Raw genomic sequence first — 21,193 nt, forward strand, 5'->3', positions numbered from 1 at the left:
AGAAACAACCCTGACTAAAAATATGTTTCACTCTGCTTTAAAGGTGCAAAATGTAAGATTTTTTGTTAAAAACATTGTACTGTTACAGCTATGTTGAGCTTCAGTAGAACCATGAGCTGCTTCCTGGTCTAAACCAAAGTTCAAATATTGCATTTTCATCCCTGCTTTATCATTGTAACCTCTTTCTTGCGGCTTGTTTATGTGCTAAATGTGTGATAAAGAAACAAAACAACTTCATTCACCTCTTTTTCTTACTCAATGAACACAGGACCATTTGAAATCTTTGGTGTTATAGGCAGGATGCTATCGAGTGCAATGTTCTGCGAGAGGTCAATATTGCTGCCAGCAGCTGCTCCAAAGCAAATATTTATACATTGAGGAGGTGTGGATATATAAGTCTGCAACAGCAATGAAACCTTTTGTATATACACAGCTGCTCCAAAGGGACTCAGTGTCTATAGTAACTGCTATCTGCCTCAGTTTTGGGAAACATTAATATCTTTATGTGTGTTGTGCACTCTCCCCTTGCTAACACACTAGATTAAGATTAAGTGCATTGCTTGTTAAACATTAGAATATTGTCATTGTCTTATCTTGGCTGTAGGTTTTACCTTGTGAGCTTGTATGGATTAATAATGGATTTGTTCACTTCCAGCATTTAACTGTCAATAAAATGTGAGCTAAATATTCTACCTTAAGAATGTCATCAGTAGTATTTTTGTCCCATGACAGTCCCAAAACTACTCTGGTGCCGAGAGTCAAAGTGTTGATGAATCCCTGTATCCTTGGAAATTAGCAATCAAATTTAAAGATCATCACCTCAGCCTATCAGCTGGTGGCAGCTTCTCAAACCCATATCAGTCAGTACGAGTCATGTTTCTCTTTAATGGCAGACACGTGAGTATTTGCTGCCTACTGATAAAGCTAAAATTAGCATCATGTCAAGATGACACTAAAATAGACTATGCTGAGCTGTGTATGGATCCCTTGATAGACACACAGGAGGTGTATTTACATTTCTCTTCATCCTCATTTGTCCCTGACTTCCATAAAGTAAATCAGACAAAGTTTAAGCTTAAAGGGGATTGACCAGTTGTTTAGTCTGGGCTGCTGTTAGCAGCTGTCATCCTCTTTTAGCTCCACATGGAAGAGGAAAAACCATGTAGATGCACCATCTCTGTCATAACAGTCTCATAATGGAGTGGCAGAACTGTAAGGAGACAAAAGCTCCCTTTTCTTTCTTCAGGGAACAAATGCCTTACTCCCTGACAGTGTGTCACTGCATCATGAGCGGTGTTGGGTAACGTTACTTAAAAAGTAACTCATTACGTTACAAGATTACTGCCATTAAAAAGTAACTTGTTACATTACTGCATTTCTTGCTGAGAAAAGTAACGCGTACTTTAGAGTTACCAGAAATTACAGTACAGTAAAACCCCTTAGTGACTTGTTGCACATGTTGATTATACAGTATTGTCCAGACAGCGTGTAGACAACTGTACATGAACCTTTGAATGTACTGACTCTATCGTCATTATGCAGTCTTCTTTAAGGCCAACAATCGGTAACTCTGTGCCCTAATAAGAGTGAACAGGGCAGAGGCATACAGTATTAGGCACAGCTGTTTCAATGAAAACAATACAACAGGGGCTCTCATAGGGCTCTCTGACATGCACTTAGCCTCCAGGCACAACTTGCATTTCACCGTGATGTTGTTTTTGAACCACAGTACTAATGCATTATGTTACTCGTTACAACAAAAAAGTGATCCAATCACTCTAACAGATTACTTACTTAACAAGTCAACTCCCAACACTGATCATGAGTGGGGAACTATAAAATGTGGTATGAAATGAGCGAAACAGAGCAGAAAATGAGGAAAAGCCCTCAGTGTGTTTGAGAGCAGGGACAGACGAGGAGGAGGAAAGATAAAGATGAAGAGGAAGGAAAAGAAGGAGTTTCACAGCACTAAGTTGATGCCATCTTTACTCGCAGGCTCAGCTTAATTGCACACACAAAACTCAAAAGGACCACTGATTTGAAATACCATTCAGCAACTGAAAAACATAAATCAAAACATGTTGTAAACAGCTTTTAAGTGACAGGTAGACTGGAGCTACAAGCGATGGCAGAACCTCTGCATCACAACTCATTGTAATTTACAGAAATGCTGCCAATTGGTGTTGTAGATGTGCTAGTATTGTTTTGTTATAGAGTTAGCTTCAAGCTAACAGTGGAACACACCAAATGAAGAGCTTTACGTTATGTTGTACGATTCATCTAAAAAAAAAAGTTGTCCTGGTAATTACAACAACTTATTAACGTTGGTCAGTGGAAGTTTGGACTTCTAATGCTAACAAAATGTACACCAGAACATTTGCAAATACCACAATATTGGCCGTTACTTTTGAACAAGGGGAAAACCTGGGAAACCTGTCTGTTTAATCAGGAGGAGGTGTGAGGGTGCTGGGTGAGCGCCATGTCCTGTGTTTAGTCAGAAGACATTGTTTAGCTGTCAGAGGCATCTTCATCACTGACACTTTAATAAAGACTTTGTAGGGGTGGGGGTGAGGTGTGGATGGGACATATTTGAAGAGGGTACACTGTAGTCTGCTGGGAAACATACAGTGCCAGCAGAAAGACATCATCATAACAGTGGCACAGTGCTGTGTTGGCTCTGTGCTCCAACATTGCATTTGATGTCTTTTTTATACACAGATATCTGATTGAGGTGACAGAAAATAGGAAAACTGGACGAGTTAAAAGACTAGTTTCAGATTTTGGGAATTTCACTTTCTGACTTTCTTCCTCAAAGGTTAAATCAGAAGACTGATACCACTGTCATTTCGGTCACTGAATATGAAGTTGAAGCTGAACAAGTTGTGGTTTGATAGTGAGATATCTTCTAGGACTATTTCCAGCTAATGTAAGCTTCCCTCTACTCTCAGTCTTTATGCTAATTCCCTGCTGGGTCTAGCTTAATATGCAGTGTTACATATGACTAGTTACCTTCATTTTGAGGTAATATATGGTGGAGGCTGCCATGCAAGGTGCCAACTGCTCTTTAGGAGCAATTTGGAGTTTAGTATCCTGCTCAAGGACACTTTGAGCGTCCTTCCAATTACTAGACGACCTGCTCTACCTCCTGATATGAATCAATATGAATCTGAAAATCCTGAAAAGTGGACCTGTCCATTGGTGGGTTTTTTTTGTTGTTGTTTTTTTAACGAAGATTTGATTGGTGTGACTTGCGATTGGGTAACTGAAGTCCTTCTGATACTGTTTTTGAGCTTCACGGGGCCTTTGGATGGTGGAGGAATAGAACATTTGATATGATCAAATATGATTTGATATGATTCCAGTGAGTGCCAGTGAGTGCCAGTGTGTGTCTGTGTGTGTTTCACACAAGGATACACTTACCAGTATGCTTACAGCAATGACTATGGTGACTGGACAGGTTTATGCTGCTGTACTCATTATGAATCACTACACAGCATATAACATATGAAGCCAGTAGCATGCCCTGTCTAACACAGCTGTGTTACCGTGAAGATATCAGAGTTTTTCCTCAGCTATCAGAGGAAACAGTTAGTGACAGAGGACTCCTGCTCTGTAATTTCCTCCCAGGAGTCTATAGAGGAATCCTCTCAGAGGAAGAGACGAATTCAAACCACCTGTTCTGCAAATACATCCATGCAGCCTGCAATTTCACTGCTAGAAAAATCGCAGGGAACACCACATTAGGTAAAGAGTGGAAAATATGACAAGCCTTTGAACTAAGAGGATAAAACCTATTTGCAGGTGAGCCCCTGTACAAGTTTTTTTTTCATAAACACAGCCCCACTGAATGTAAGTTACAGTCTTGGCTGGTGGCATGACATGATTTGACATATGCTTCTCTGCAAACTGCATCTTATGCTTTTATGGTCTTTTGAGGTCTGTTACAATCTCTTGCTTTAATAATAAAAAGGCATTCCACTCTCTGTTCATGGTGAGAGATACCGACCAGTTCAATGGATGGTGATGTCAGCTGGTCATTCCTTTTTTCTTTTTTACTTAAAGAAACAATACCTACTGAATATTTTCATCCCTTTTGATTTTCTGTTTTGGGCGGTCAACATATGAAATCCTAATGTTGTGTTTGGGGTCCTAAATACATGAGGCTATCTTTAACGGCTAAAAAACACACTTATCACTGGTTTATCACTTTAATATCTAAAGGTGCAATATGTAAGGAATTGTCACCTGTCAAATACATACTCAAAACACTGTTTGTTAAATATGATTTTGTACTGATGATATAAATAGATTCAGCAGGACTCAAGGACTCAGTCATTGTTTCATTTTTTAAACCCTTGTTTAAAAAATGACTATTACAAAAAAGGCAAATGCTGCATCTGAGCACAAATAATATATAAGACCAGCTCACAGTGAAAGATTTGTAAACATCATGGAGGAAGACCAGTATCTCCTCCAGGCCAAGTATCTATGAGAAATAGGTCCTTTGTCTTTTGGGAAAAGATTGTTATTCACTCCCTCCTCTGTAACATCCAGTTCCAACATATGACAACAATAGAGAGCTGTTCCCTGTCCACCTCCCTTCCTGTTCTCCTCTCCTCCTCTGTCAGTGAGGTAGAGGAGGGTAGGATGAGGCGGGGGAGTCTGATATGCTGACCTCAGCTTTACCTTCACTCCCATTTCTAGTGGGAGTTTGCCTACACTGGACAGGTGGTGTGAGTGTATGAGTATGTGTGTGTTTTTGTTTGTGTGTGCTCCAGTAGTAGCTGCTATGTGTTAGTCCACCACTTCGGTCCAGAGTAAAATATCTCAGCATTTATCAGATGGACTGCCACAGAACTTTGTACATTCATGATCCCCATATGATGTCTACTGTAATAATGACTCCGATGATCAGCATTCCCTCCAGAACCTTCATGAGGTCAACATTTTTAATTTACAGTGAAATGTCTCAACAAGTATTCAATGGATTGACATGGAATTTGGTCCAGACATTTGTATATCACTAAAGATTAATTTTGAAATTCCCCTAAATTTTTCATATAGTGCCCGATATCTGCAGAACTAATGACATTCCCATAAGCCTCAGCTGTACTGTGTTTGGAGCTGATTAGCAACTGTTAGCATGCTAACTGACTAAACTAAGATGGTGGAAATGTAGGTGTTTACCGCTAAATATTGGCATGTTAGCATTATCAGTGTAAGCATGCTGATGTTTGCTGTTAATTCAAAGCAACACTGTGCTTAAGTACAGTCTCAGAGCTGCGAGCATGGCCTGAGACTTTTAGTCTTGTTTCTCCCCAACTTATTGAAATGAAAATACATAATGTTTATAAAAGTTACTTTAAATGTACAAATGTAAAGATATCACAATCTCATTAAATAAAAGTCTAAAATAGTCTATAAAGTAGGTATGTGGCCCAGAAGTGTCGAACCAAATGCAAAAGCCACTTGGATTATGATGGCTTTTGCATTCTGAATCTGGTTTGATGACTGGTGACTGAGTCAACAGTCAATGACTGGTGACTCAGTCACTTAAAAGTCAGCAGACATCATGATGATAACCATCTCTATCTGCCCACGTCATGGCCTGTATCATGTTTCTACTTGGCCCTGAACCTGGCCTGGCCTGCAGCAAAACATAAACACACGTAAGCGATGCAGAGACAGCCTAGTGTGAAGATCTCATCACCCTGAGGAGAGGATACAGGCTTTTTTTACACAGTCCAAAAGTAGCTTAGCTGCTAATCACTACTCAAAATGCTATTTAGGTTACATGTATTTGATAAATCTAACAGTTTACATAATTTTCACACGTATATGTACTAGTATTCCTGGCTACAAATATACCATGAAGACAAAATAAAACTCCAGGCAACTCTGTGAAAAGGTTATTGAAAAGGTCACTGAACATCCCCCGGAGTTCAGTTAACTCCAGCATTAAGAAATGGAAGGAAAATGGCACAAATCTGCCTTGAGCAGGCCGTCCTCACAAACTGAGTGACCGTGCTAGAAGGAGACTAGTGAGGGAGGTCACCAAGACACCTATGACTACTCTGAAGGAGTTAAAAGCTTCAGCAGCTGAGATGGAAGGCACTCTGCATACAACAACTGTTGCCTGGGTTCTTCACCAGTCAAAGCTTTATGCGTGAGTGGCAAAGAGAAAGCTCCTGTTGAAGAAAGCTCATTAAGTGGAAGAAGGTGGAGCTTTTGAACCATCACACTAGACACCAAACACTACACATCACCACAAACACACCATCCCCACCATGAAGCATGGTGGTGGCAGCATTATGCTGTGGGATGCTTCTCGGCAGCAGGCCCTGGAAGGCTTGTAAGAGTAGAGGGTGAAATGAAGCAGCTAAAGGTGCATCTACTGAACACTGACTTGAATGGAGTGAATAATTATGGAATCACTTATTTTACATTACATAATTTTAATTCATTGACATTACTTCATTTGTTTTCACATCTTCACTGAACCTTCCCACATATCATGTTCTAGTGTTGAACTAGCAAACTGTGTTTTATCTGAACACTGACCATTTGCTGTGCCTTGTTATATGGCATTTTTACTGTTACTGTATCCGCTGCAGTGACCCCATTTCCCCGCAGGGCTCCTAATAGTTTCATCTTGTTGTGAAAACAAATACGCTCTCTATGCAATAGGCTGCCTTGTCCCCCTCCAACACTCCACTCTCTGACTTCTGCAGAGTTTATATTTTGAATTTCATCCTCCTAGTGTTGACAGACAGATTGATTAAGTCTGGGTCATGTTCCTACTTCGCCTGAGCCCACAGGAGCAGTTACATGTGGGTCGCCCTCCTGTGGTCCTGAGACTTCATGTCTGATAAAACCTTAAAACTCTGCTCTCTCACCAATGCCCCACACTTCTCAAACTGATTTCCCTTAAAGTGCCTTCTGGGCATTCCTCCAGGACACTGCATCTGAGTGCAGCTAAATGAAATTGTGAAGTATTCCCACAGTGGATGGAGCTGACATAGCCAAAGGGGCAACCTTGAAATCTACTTCTGATATTGAGTTCCAGTAAGGCTTGCTGGTTCCAGAGGGCAACGAGGGTGAGCTGTCCCACCAGCCAGTCAGTTATTAACCTGTTTCCAAAGAGATGATGACGGAAACACGGGCTATTGTCTGGAAGTCATTAAGAGAGCCAGGGGTAGCCAGGGGTAGCCAGGGAGTGGCCGCATACCTCTGTTAAACCCCCGGCATGTGTACGCACACACACACTTGCTCTCTCTCTCTCTCTCTCTCTCTGTATCAGTCTAAATCTATTTAACTTCTTACTAAAAGCATGTCTTTATCAGAGTAAATATTGCCAAACCAACATTTAAAATGGCCTTGATAAGTAGTTTGCATCGCCAAAACACTCACGCAAAATAACAACAGAGAGACGGACAGACCAACATCAGTGTAGAGATGATTTCATAATGACATTTAGTGAAATGAAAGCTCTATCTATGACAGGTTAACACATTTAAGTCCAATGTCTAAATTTTTTGTAAACATTGCTTAAGCTTGTGAGATTGTGTGTTTGAAAGTCTGTTTTCTGTCTCCCTCATGGCTGTATTATTAATAGCCACAAATGGGGGATTGGTGCCAGGAATCCAGCCTTAAAAAGCTGCCGAGCTCAGAGGGGGAGATTGGGGGAAGGGTGAGAGAATGAGTAAGGGGCCACAGAGGAAGGGAGGAGCACACTGACGGATGGATAGATGGACGGATGGGTGCTACTAGAATGTTTGGACACAGTGATCAGAAGTTGTATCAGAGACAGTCCAAGCTGGCACAGTGTGGGGAGTCTCTTCAGTCAGCGCGTAAATGTCTTAGTCACTGAGATAAACACCACAGTGAGCTCTCTACTCTGTAGTGTCACCCTCCATTCAGCTGAGCTCACACACAGAATCAACACTCTCATATATTAATTTGTGGGTTTTTTTTTCCTTTATCTTTGCAAGCGAAAGGTGAAAGGAGACATATTATGCTCATTTTCAGGATCATAATTTTATTTTAGGTTACTACTAGAATAGCAGCACTGCATCCAGCTTGAACCGATGTGTTTCAGCCCTTTCAGTGAATACAGGCATATATTATGCAAATGTTTGACATGGTGACGTAGTGTGATGTCACAAAGTCACGGAATTAAAGGCGGGACTACTGACTGAACTATTTAAAACTGTTTTATCCAAATTCTCAAAAATCAGTCACTGACAGCAAATACATTTAGCATACGACACCGTGATATAATACATTAAAAAAGTTGAGAAAAGCTGCTTTATTTCTACTCAGACAGGAGAACAGCAGATGGATCAAAACAACACCAGGTAGCTGCTGTACCACAGCCAAACATGTCTGTGTGTGTGTGTGTCCACATGTACAAAACAAGTGTCTGCAACCACACAACTGCCTTTCACTTTTCCCATAAATAATGCTAAAGGACGGTCTGTGCATGTAAACGTGTGCACCAGCAGCCAGTTCACAGTGTGATTCACTTTGTACTGGGATCACTACATTTTAGTACAATCTATCCACCAGGCTATTCTCAGACTGTGACTAAACTAAAACACTGCAGAGGTCTGCTGCTCGTAAGGGTGAATGTGCAGATAAGAAATGTTAGTGTGAGATGGAGCTAATGGGTGCACAAGGAGGAATGGAGGAGTAGTGCAACCTGATGAGATCTGTACCACCTCACACACACATATCACCATTCACATCACTTGCTCTCCCTCTGAAGGATCAAATCAGACCATCAAATAGCTGCCTCAATGTTTCATACTGAAAATGAGACAAGGGACAGTGGTGTTGTGAGTACAGATGTTTCTCAAAATTAAGATCATATCCTGTCGCTTCCTGCAAAGATCTATTGATCCGATTCAGCCAAATCTTCTGCCCAGTTTGTATTGCACTGTTGACAGCTGGAAAACCTCACACTGAAAACCTTCATGTGACATCTATTCAGCCTGTCCTTTAAGCCACACATGAAACACATGGCCCAAATTCAACTTTTCAATCTCAAGAAATCACCTTTTACACAGCATGTGATGCAAGTGCTGTACTGAGCCATAAATCAAGTGCACCCAGTGTCTGTGCAACAGTAGATAACCCTCGAACCCGACTGCTAATGAACACCCATCCCCAACACACAGCGCTGGAGGAATGTAGTGTGTCTAATGCTCTGCAGTACTGGAGTCTGGAGGGGTACAGGTGTGGTTTGGAAAACCACAGACAGAAAGGACATGGTAAAGATGGAGAAATATTACTGCAATGTGCATTTAGGAGAAATTAAAATGTGTTGTTTTATGTTAATATGAATGATTTCTAATATTCTGTAATATTTAGTGTCCTGTGATTCCCTGTCTAAAATCTTCCACGGACAAAAAATAAATAAAAATAATAAATAAAAAAATAAAAAACTTAAAGGGCTCCAGCAATTTAGTATTACATTTGTCTCTTGTGAGATTAAAGGATAACTACCGTTTTTTACAACCTGGACCTTATTTCTAGCAAAATATATGATCATTTACTCACCCAGATAACTTTGGTGTCATTTGAAGTCGTTCGGACGAAATTAGATCCAGTGTAGCGTCGATATATCCATATAATGTGAGTGACGGGGCAGCGACACACAGCCTCTATATAACGCATTATCTGCCACGAAACTAGTTAATTTCACCAATATTTTGTCATGATACGCTCGTGCTATTCCCCTCTGAGTCCGGGCTCGTCTGTTATCAACATCCGGGGTCAAACTAGCAGTAGCAGCTACAGGTAAACAAGCCGGCTATCGCGGGTGCGCGTGCAGCTCAGAGATGACATCATCCAGGTCACAGGTAGTAGGTCAACCTACAGACCCCGGATGTTGACAATAGACGAGCCCGGACTCAGAGGGGAATAGCACTAGCGTATCGTAACAAAATATTGGTGAAATGAACTAGTTTCGTGGCAGATAATGCTCATAGAGGCTGCGCTTCGGTGCCCCGTCACTCGCATTATATGGATATATCAGCACTCCACTGGATCTAATTTTGTCCGAACAACTTCAAATGACACCAAAGTTATCTGGGTGAGTAAATGATCATATATTTTGCTAGAAATAAGGTCCAGGTTGTAAAAAACGGTAGTTATCCTTTAAGGGACTCACCAGAGACAGACTTTAAAGAGTATGGTAAAAATTGAAGCAGCAGAGACCCAGATACTGCATCATTACTCAGATATCATGGGGCTTTTCCATACACATGTACTGGCTTAATTCAACTTGGTTTGACTAGTCTCGTAAGCTCAGCGCGGCAGGGATTTGCATTTCCATCACAACAGGCCTGCCTGCTTGAAGTCTAGGTGCCTTGCTATTTGGGTAATAAACATGTTTCATTTCCTATAATTTTTTCACAATAAAAGTCCCCAGTTAAATTGTCATATAAAAGCTTTTATTATGAAGCTGCAAAACCAGGAAATGCTGGGTTTACACCATTAGTAACTGATCTCAAGTCCTGACACAGCTGAAAGAGAACCCAGTGAAACAGAAAAATACAGCAGACGTACAAAAAGGGACGCAGGAAAGAAACTGAATGCCAAACCACAGAGATTTAGTTAGAAACTACAAAATAACTGGGAGCTGAACAATCAATGACTTCCTGCTGAGACATCTCACAACACACGCGTGTTTGAGCGGGAACGGGTTGCTCGTCTTGGGTTGGCCGCGAGATGTCACCGCAGCCTGCTCAGAGGCAGGGCGGGCGCACTTTGGCCCTAATCTGGAGAGGTCCATCACACGTGAGGCTCAGCTCTACTCAGTGTGGTAAAGCTAGTAATGGAAACGCAAATCAGCGTGGCACGGTTTGACTCAGTGCGGCCAAATGTGCCAATGGAAAAGCCCCACTAGTCCCTGGTATGGGTCAAACTCCAAATACACTCAATTCTACTTTTCCCATCATGCAACTCTGACGCATCTTTTATCAGACCTTCCCAAACAAGTAACTGTCTACATCTTTGAGACTCCACGCCTCAGTTGTCATGCAGGCTCTCTGTCTCTGTTTGTAATTTGTATTCTCCCCATCCTCGATGAAAAAACCCTGATGACATCACTATGACATCATCAGGGCTATTTTGGCAGGGCTAGTCTGCCCCTCCATATACAGGACAACCACCTGTTATCTAACCAAAGTGCCATACATTAAAAGGAACAGTTCACCCAAAAACAACAAACAAAAATAATGTCTTTACAAATCAGTTTGTGATCTGTGACTTGGATTATGCCAGACAAGTTGTATGGAGCCATTTAATGTTTTTCTTCGGTTGTAATTTTACGTTTAAAAACAGCATAGTGCTGCATAGATAATCTCTGAATTGTCATTTTCAAATTGACATTATAAGCCATCTCCTTCACAACAGATCCACTGAAGAAGACAATGAGAGACAGTGGTTGAAAATCATGGAAAATCTAGTAAATGCACCTCAAGTTACGATTACAGTATCTTTTTTGTCAAACCATTCCAAAGCCAAGAAGGAATGTTCAAGCTCAGTGGCAAATAGCAGCAACAGTCTGATGAGGTGAGCTCAGGGTGCAGGTGAGAGATGGAGAAGAGAAGAGGAATGAGTGAAAGTCAGAGAGGAGGAACGGACGATTCTGTAATCTTTCCACACTCAATGTATTCCCAATGAAGCAAAAGAAGCCGCGCAATGGCCCATTAACACGGCTGCTTTGGCACTGTAATTGGCAGCAGCAGTGTTTTCTGCTGATATGTGTGTCTATCTGTGTGTGTATCTCTGTGTGTGTAGGGGAGTGAAGGGGAGAAAACAGAGGAGGAGGAGGTGACATTATTGAGGAGGCTCAGGTCTTTGTCCTAATCCTAATCTTGACTAACTCCTGTTGCCGAGAACCATGAGAGGATAGAAAAGAGCCACGCAGCTGCCTCTGTACAGACTTCCAGATGGAGATGCACACACACCAACACACACACAGCTTGGTCTCCGATCAAGTATTTGTATGCAAATTCCTATGTACTGAATCAGTGAAGTGGAATAGAGGTGGCAAATTCTGACAAAACTTCTCACATATTGGAAACATTTCCCTTCATTTTGACAAGGTTTTGTCATTAAAAGCAGAGTGAAAGAAACATACCTGGAGTATACAGTAAACTTGTTTTTATATTTCAATTCAGCTGATGAAAGAGCATCAAGTCTTTCATTTGAAGAGAAAAGAACAGTGAAAGAAGACAAACAGATCAGAAAAAAAGAAAGTATTCATAATTTATACGTGTGTGCTGCAGGTGTGTTTTTAATATGAACAAGATCATGCTGACGTGCTGCAGGTGTCTTTTGCAGATGTGTGTGTGTGTGTGTGGACGTGCAGGTGTGCGTGTCGTGGAGTGACGGCTTGCCGGGTCACGGTGAAGGTGCTCAACAACAGCTGGAGAGCAGGCTGGAAGACAAGACACGCATGTACACATCTCTCTGGCACAGTCTGCTTTCAGCCGGGATACAAGGCACTAAGAATGCCCTCAGCGCATTGATGTGCGTGCGTCTGTGTGTGTGTGTGTGTGTGTGTGTGACTCGTGCTGTATCATGTCAATCAGGCCTGTTTGAACAGCCAGCTGAACTTAATGTACTGTATCTTCCTATCCTGACGGACAGGTGAGGGTGTGGCAGGAGCAAGAGCAAGCTGCAATTATGATTCAAACAGCAGTGTGTCAGGATCTGACTACGTGGATGAAAAAATGGCACGGCGTTGATTACCAAGACGTGAGAAGAGGAGCAGCATAAACACAGTGAACCTTTGTGCATGGATAGAGTACATTAGTATTTTCTGTATGTTTGATGTGAGCTGTGTGCGGGGGATCTCCCGTGGCAGAAACACAGAAACAAAGGTGCCCTTGTGTTGTTTCACTGTGACCACATGATTTCACAGAAGATAACATTCTTCCACAAAATAGTTTTGGTAACTACAGAAACAGGAGGAACAGCAATTTGCATAATTTGTGCATGTGTGCACAGATGTCATATCTGTATCTGCATTTCAGTGTGTGCACATACTTTGCATGCAGTTTGATATTGAGCTAGATGCTGGTATGTAAGACTGAAAACCTGAACCAAACACTTGACAAGCAAACGCTCAAGGCACCGGACAAAAAGCCTTCAAGTCACAGCCACTGTAACATCATTCAGAGGTTATAACTTTCTAACCTTTGGAACTGTTGTGTGTCTTGCTTATGTTTGTTTAGTGTACAAACTTGTCAATGGTCTGGCCCCTCCCCCATTAAAAGAGTTCATAACATTAAGCTCAGATAATGGGAGGACAATTAGGACGACCAATAGAAGTGACTGTGCAATACAGCGTAGATCTTCTGAGTTTGAGGAATCAGCCCTCTCTGTTAGTGCGACCAATTTTTGGAAATCAGACTTTACAGGCAAGACAAAATAGTGAGCCTCACTGAGGACCACCTCTGCTCCAAATAAAAAAGAGAGTCTCAATACTGGCCTTATAAATGTCATACTTTCCAGAGCAGGACAGAGCGCCCTGGAAGTGATTAACATCCTCTGTGGACCTCCTCCTGCCATTCACCTCACCCACTGTGTAACGTTAAAAAGTACAGTTTGACATCTGATCGCAGTCACTCCGCCCCACTATCACATGTTTCTGCAATATGTCACTTAAGGAGTCAGTGTCCACAAGGTGTTATATCCAGAGTGTCTCCCAATGAAGCTCGTGTATTTTTACTTTTGTGCAAATAGTGAAGCATATCCCAGCCAATGGAAGCATGGATTGTGTTGCAAGAATGCTCTAAGAAATTTCTGGGGAAAAAATCGTTAAAAGACCTTGCAATTAATAAAGAGATTGGTTGGATTTGCCTTCATTCTTGCCATTGCTCTGAAAAACCCACATAAATCTCTGACCAGGAGAAGGCCAGGCAAAATACATTCTCATCATCTATTGGCAAAGTGATGCAGCAACCACAGGATGGGCAGAAGCCAGGAGATTTCTGTTTTTGGTTTCATCAGTGTCATAGTTTGAGTTGTCATTGTTTCCTGTTTTATTTTGAAGTTCTGCCCTCATGTGCTATGTTTTGCTTTTCATTTCCTCCCTTTGTGTGTTTTCGCAGCCTATTTCTGTGTTCACCTGTGTCCTATTAGTTCTGTTCCACTGTTCCCGTGCCTTTGTGTCCCTTCTCCCATGGTTTGTTTCTGGCTTTTATTCCTCGTGTTGTTCCTGCTTTGTACTTTGCCTTTTGATTTGTACTTTGCTTTTCTTGGTTTGAAGTTTGTTTAGCTTTTGTGTTCTGGCTTTGTATTTTTGTATTTTGTATTTTTTCAGATCTTGGTTTACAGCTTTTTGTTATTTACCCTGCGTGCCTCCTGAGTGTCTTGCGATTGGGTCCTCACTATTTTGCTACACTTAACACAAAGGCAAGAAGAGGCCAAGGAGGAAACAAATTCAACTATGCAACAATCTGGGATCAAACAGGAATAATTACTGTGAGGGACTCCGAGATGAGTTAAGCCAAGTCTGGAGGACACACTTCCATGTGCAGCATCCCAAGGAGACACTAAAAATATACAACTGATAATAACTCAGAAAACACTGAGCACTAAAACACTGACGCCTGGCCACCATCAATGAAGTGATTAACTATGATGTAAATGAGATACAGACACAAGACATCATAAAACCAGTTTTGATACGCTGAGAAAACAGGCTTGATTTTGGCCTGACTCATCAGTTTTTAATGTATTCAGTGGAGTTCAGAAGGAGTTTCACAAGACCAGTGGTTGGACGTCTCTTTTTCAAAACCACGTAATCATTCAGGTGAAGTGAAAACATAAAATTACCCAAAACTGGACCGGGGAGGTTTGTACAGGACAAAGGGATTATTACTCATCTACATTTCACAGTGCTGATTTGACATATTTGACTCAGGTCTTAAAACCACATTAACCGCAGCTCCCAGGAGCCTGCTCAACTCATGTTACTTTACTTCATAAGTCCTTAAGCATCGTGGTTGAGGACTATTGTGCAATGGCAGTGACACAGCCAGTGCGTCATATGCATGGCGTAGGAAGCACTCAAAATGTGGGTAGGACAATTTTATCAGAAGCTTAGTTGTTCTTCCGTAGAATTTTTGTGTATTTGTCAAGTGCATTTGTCATATCATGTATTCTGGTACATTATAACACGTGGTCTGATACTTTATCTGGCTAGAGTAGCATGAGAAAAATTATTGATAGACCTACTTCATAGATCCCTTACCCAAAGCACATATTTGAATATATCAAAAAGGTAAAAGATTGATTCAATAACTAATTTAAATGAGCTTAAATAGCCTTTTAAATAAAAATGGTAGTGAGTTAAACTACAAGGCACTAACACAAAAGCTTTTCCCATTTGAAATGTCCACATAATGAAGTTATAATTGCAAAAAATCAACCTATATAATGCAATGATACTTTATTTTAAAATTGAATACATTTCAATAATGAGTTTCCATGCATTGAACTTTATACGGTTTTATCGCTTGTATCCCACCGATGTATAATGTCTGCGACGCCGTGCCATGCTCGTATGACACATCCACACAGCCACAACACGGCTTTTGTCAAACACACATTCTGCCTCTTTACTACAGCAGCACTTTCCTCATCTAGATATGTATACAATGCAGTTACTGAACTGTTCTCCTACTGCAAATTAAACTTGCATCCATGTTACAAAGTTTAGTATCTGGCAGTGGAGTGTGAAGTGGTGGGTCAGTAAAAATATGTCAAGCACTGTGTGCAACAAACTACCAATTGTCCTGAACTTCCTTCAGACTTTAGATCTAGGCAGTTATCGACTTTTAAATCAGTGATTTCCAACCAGGGGGTACTTGTGTGCATGAGGGTACTATATGTGAAAAGGTTAGCTAAATGTTATGGATGAATAGTTGAAATAGATAGCTGAAGGTAAACAGCTTAAACAAAAGTAGGGGTTCAATGATTGAAACAGTACGAAATAGAGTGCTGCAGAGATGACGTATTTTTGTAGGCTAACAAAAGGAAGCTAAGTTAGCATCACCCTGGCTCCCTTGACAAAAAGACTTTGGAATTATGAGTTGGATTTTGGATTATCACAGAAAATAAGCTTTGTGGCAAAGATAATCTTCACAGATGATTTTTGAAGAACAGAAGTAAAAAGCTAATAAAACTATATAAAGCTATAAACGAACTCTGTTGCAGTCGCATGACTTCAGTGTCACCACCACTGAGCATCGTACTGTATAATATATAATATATAATATCTATAATATATTATAGACATTTACCATAGTGCATACTAAAAATTTATCAATTTACAAGTTGGAAAGTAAGTCCACTAAAGTCCACCCGTAAAGACATACTTGTGAGTAGAGTGAGTGGGTGAGTTATCGCGTTAACTTAGAATAAGTCTCCATTTTCGGCATAATGATGTTAAACGTCCCTGATAACCTCTGTAGTCTCATTTAACCTCTTTTTGAGACATAAATGATTAAAATGTGGGGTATTTACTAAGGGGTGCTCTGACTGATCAGACACCGATCCTTTATGGCCAATATACATTGTAAGAAGTTTGATCGTTGACCTCTATAAGGCCCGATTAGAAGAGCCAAGCAGAAAAACACACAAGACAGTTTCTCTATGCACTGCTATAATGCCACAGCCACACACATGCAGGACTCTGCTACCCACTGGCTGCTAATAGCTAACTTGTTCTACTCCTGCCAATATCAATACAGACTTTCAGTGCCCTCTTGGTTTGACCAGCGCAACATACACTGCCCAGCCAAAAAACACCTCACACTAATATTTAGTTTGATAGCCCTCATCTTTGAATACAGCACATATTCGCCGTGGCATCATTTTGATAAGCTTATGCAATGTCCCAACAGTTATTTCCGGCCAGCGCTGCATTGATTTTTCACCAAGATCTTGTATTGATGATGAAAGAGCATGGCCACTGCATAAAGTCTTCACCAGCACATCCCAAAGATGAGGTTAAGGTTAAGGTTATGGGGTTAAGGTCTGGACTCTGTGGTGGCCAATCCATGTGTGAAAATGATGTCTCATGCTCCCTGAACCACTCTTTCACAGTTTGAGCACGATGAATCGTGGCATTGTCATCTTGGAATATGCCCGTGCCATCAGGGAAAATAAAAATCCACTGATGGAAAAACCTGGTCATTCAGTATATTCAGGTAGTCAGCTGACCTCATTTTTGGGCACATAACATTGCTGAACCTGGACCTGACCAACTGAAGCAACCCCAAATCATAACACTGCCCCCACAGGCTTGTACCGTAGGCACTAGGCATGATGGGTGCTTCACTTCATCCGCCTCTCTTCTTACCCTGATGGGCCCATCACTCTGGAACAGGGTAAATCTGGACTCATCAGACCACATGGCCTCTTTCCATTGCCCCAGGGGCCAATCTTTATGCTCCCTAGCAAATTGAAACCTTTTTGTGCGTTTATCCTCTCTGATAAGTGGTTTTCTTAAGGCTAAACTGCTGTTTAGTCCCAATCCCTTGAGTTCTCTGTGCATCGTGTGTGTGGAAATAACTTACTTTCACTGTTAAACATAGTTGTGAGTTCTACTGTTGATTTTTTACGCTTTGATTTAACCAAACGTTTAAGTGATCTCCAATCTCGATCATTCTAGATCTATTTCCGACCACATTTCTTCCTCGAGGATGATGGTTCACCACTATCCTAACAGGGCTTAATAATGCTTTGGACAGGAATCTCCTTAGTTGTTTTCTTTGCTCAATGCAGGCCAGTAATTAGTAACATCTTGTCCACGACCACAGGAAATATCTTCCGACATGGTTGTTTAAGAAGTGAGAAGCTGCTCAATGCATCAGTTCGGGTTAAATAACAAAACTCTTCATAAGTTCTCCTTTTAAATGTTATTCAATTGCTAATACAGTGCTGCCACTTTAGCTCACAAAGTCATGCTATTGTGTATTATCGATGCTTATAAGACATTATTATTAGGGCTGTCAATCGATTAAAATATTTAGCCGATGATTGTTCATAGTTAAATCGCGATTAAGCGCAAATTAGTCGCACATTTTTTATCTGTTCTAAATGAAGTTTTTAATACTCTTATTAACATGGGAGAGAACAAATATGCTTACTTTATGCAAATATATGAATATTATTATTGCAACAATCCAACACAATGACAAATACTGTCCAGAATATTCTCCACAATAACCTCAAAGGTACTGCACGCTCAAAAAATATGCTGAAAGAATAACATGGCAAACTCAAGTCCAACAAGCAACAACAGATGGACACACTGACCTGAATGTAGTTTCTTATTAAAACTAACACAAAGTAGTGTCCCACTTTAGACTTTGTAAAGGTTAACTGAACAATGTTAATCGGCCTGCAAGCTGTAGCCACCCATTTAGCTATCGCTGTTGAAAATTTGCCTGCTGTTTGCAGCGTGGTCTGCCTTTGGCGAGGGGGGAGGAGGGCTCTCTGCATCAGCTGTGTGCTCGGCCAGCAAGTGGTATTTGAGACTGGACGGTAACTCAGTTCACATCGACAGTAAATGTAAATAACTTTGTTCTTGTGGAGAGAACCATCTGGCAGGGCTGTGAAGCTCAACTTGATATTAAAAGGAGGTTTGTCTCTGCTTGTCAACCACAAAGTTACTGCGGCATCTCATCCTGATTTCCCAAACTACGGGGTGGGCCGAGGGTCATAACGTGCGTGCATTAACCGTGTGTCAAATGCATTCATGCGTTATAATCAAGTTTACTTTGACAGCCCTTATCATTATATTTCAAAAACGAATAATTTATAATCTATAATGATATGTTGGATCAAGCCTCTGTCTTTAGTTATAGTAGCTATACTGTGCTGTGTAACCCAGGACTCAGAGTCTTCTTCAAACACTGTTGCCACTTTGGCATGGAGGTATGAAGCATTATGGATCCTAAACTTATGATATATTATGTCCACCACCTATAATACTTTTTAAACCTTAGTATATGTTGCCATGCCTGATTACAAACATTTAGTTTTATTGAACCTTTTAAATGCATTATAATTTCCTATGAAAGTGCTGATAATACATTATAGACATGACCTTCATAGAAAAGACTTTCTTCTCTACAAACATTCAGTACTCACATTTGTCTTGCTGGACACAGCAAATGTGGCTCGGCTAGAGAAGCGGGCGGTGGAGGGGCTGCTGCCTGACACTGGGCCAGTCACCATGGAGGAAACTCTGGCACCCACAGGCGGACTGCTGGAAGTGGGGGAGGATGAGAAGGGGGCAGGTGGGGACGCAGGACTGGACTGACTGCTGTAGGTCTGAGCCTGGCTCCCCAGGCTGCAGGACTGGATATGGAGGTGAGCCTGGCTCTGAGTGTTAGCCTGAGCCTGAGCCTGACCCTTTCCGTAGACCACCTCTTTAATCTCCTGATGGTTCTTCTGAATGTCACTGAGGTGATTCTTGTGATTCTGACTGTGATTGTGGCTGTAGTTGAGCAAGGTGCTCCTGTCACACGTCATCCCACTCAGGAGCTCTACCTGTCGGGTGAGAACCTCCAGCTGACTCTTGAGCTGTCGGTTCTCCTGCTGGAGCTGAGCCACAGCTCGTCCAAGAGGCCCGCTCAGGTTGGCTGTCTCCTCCAGACGTCTTTCCATGCCCAGCTTAAAAGTGCTGACATCCATGTGGATCTCCCTAATGGCATCCCTGAGAGTCTTCTCATAACGGGCTAGAGCTGCACACACTGTCTCCCCTTCTGGAGAGGGAGACCGGGGGTGACACAAGTCTCCCATCTCAGCCAAGGTAGGGGCTTCCATCGTGGAAAACAGTTGTGAAATCAGTTGTGAGTCTGAGATCGAGATCCTCTGGCCGCTGGAGAATAGCTTAAGTCAGAGTGCTGAGGGTTGGGCTGGACGGGGGGCTGATGGACAAGGGTTAGGAGGTGAAAGTTTGTGGAGGAGGCAAAGGTCTGGTCTGTTTTATCCCCACTCTTTCAGATTCTTCCTGGGGTGTCCTGGGTTGCTTCTCCTTCAATAAGCTCTGCTTTTCAGGAACTTCTTCAGGTACTAATTTCTTTTGTCTGAAAGGGGAAGGGACAAGAGTTGACCTTTAGCTTGTGATACTGTGCTTAGCTGGGAAAGAATGTAACATCATGTGCAAACATACAGCTACATTTCAAATTATTCAAGAAACTGTGAAATTAAGGCTTGTACTAAATAATTCAGAATCGGCCAAAAAGAATCCAAAACATCACAAACTTGATCCAAACGACTACTCTGACTGACTTTCCTGCATTGAACTGAACACAAGATTGTGTTTTAAAGGAGCCAGAATGACAGACAGAAAGCTCAAATGTCTCTGGGCCAGCTAGGTTTCATAACACTCATAAAACACAGCAATGAGGTCATCTTCACTCACAGCTACAACAAACCTACCTCAGCTCGGCTCTCTGGTGCAGCTCGGTAGAGTTTCCTCAGCGCTCAACAGCTTGTGAGTGCGTCCGTGCAAGTGTGTGCGCTCTGCCGGCTCTCTGGTTTGTTTAAACTCTCAGGTTGATCACTTCTCTCTTTAAGCCTGGAGGAGGAGGGAGGAGAGAGGGAGGGGTAAAGGAGGAGGTTGGTGGTGGTGGTGGTGGAGGGAAGAAACAACATGAAAAGAGTAGTAAATGTGAGGGGGGGAGGGAGGCGGGCCCGTTTGCTTTTATATGCTTGCACTGTGCAAACTGTCGGAAGGAGGACTCCTCTCTCTTAGTTTTTACTCCTCCTCGACTTTTTGTAATTACTTTCCCTGCTCACTGCTACATTTAGCTTTTTCTCTCTCATCTGCTCTTTTCACTTTTTTAATTGAAAGAAATACACAACTTGTCATAATGAGAGGCTTATTTGCAGTGTTGCATCACTTGTGTGTGTGAGTTTATCATCCCGGCATAACATGGAAGAAAGCACAAATAATCACTGATAGACATTATTCTTTTTGTCTAATGAAGTAAGTATTGATGGCAACTGTGTCAACATGGCAGTTATTTCTATCATAAATGAAGCATCAATACTGTTGCCACGGTTACCTCGTAAAACTTCTTGTGTCTGTAAATTTGACTGTGTCACTTGGAATTCTTCTATGATATGGTCAGTGATGCACTGTTACCAAGTA

General features: G+C 41.6%; 1 protein-coding gene across 1 annotated transcript in view; it reads right to left on the bottom strand.

Annotated features, from left to right (window-relative positions):
• smtnl (smoothelin, like) overlaps positions 1-21,193 on the bottom strand; it is a 36,684-nt gene that overhangs the window by 13,863 nt on the left and 1,628 nt on the right. Inside the window, exons 2-3 of the mRNA XM_084350995.1 lie at positions 20,479-20,617; positions 19,183-20,123 (exon numbers count right to left, since the gene is read on the bottom strand). Of these exons, the coding sequence (XP_084207121.1) occupies positions 19,183-19,860 (678 nt within the window). The 5' untranslated portion in view covers positions 19,861-20,123; positions 20,479-20,617. The remainder of the gene's footprint in view (positions 1-19,182; positions 20,124-20,478; positions 20,618-21,193) is intronic.

This window comes from Pagrus pagrus, assembly GCF_965226575.1.
Source record: "Pagrus pagrus genome assembly, chromosome: 4".
Taxonomy (NCBI): Eukaryota; Metazoa; Chordata; class Actinopteri; order Spariformes; family Sparidae; genus Pagrus; species Pagrus pagrus.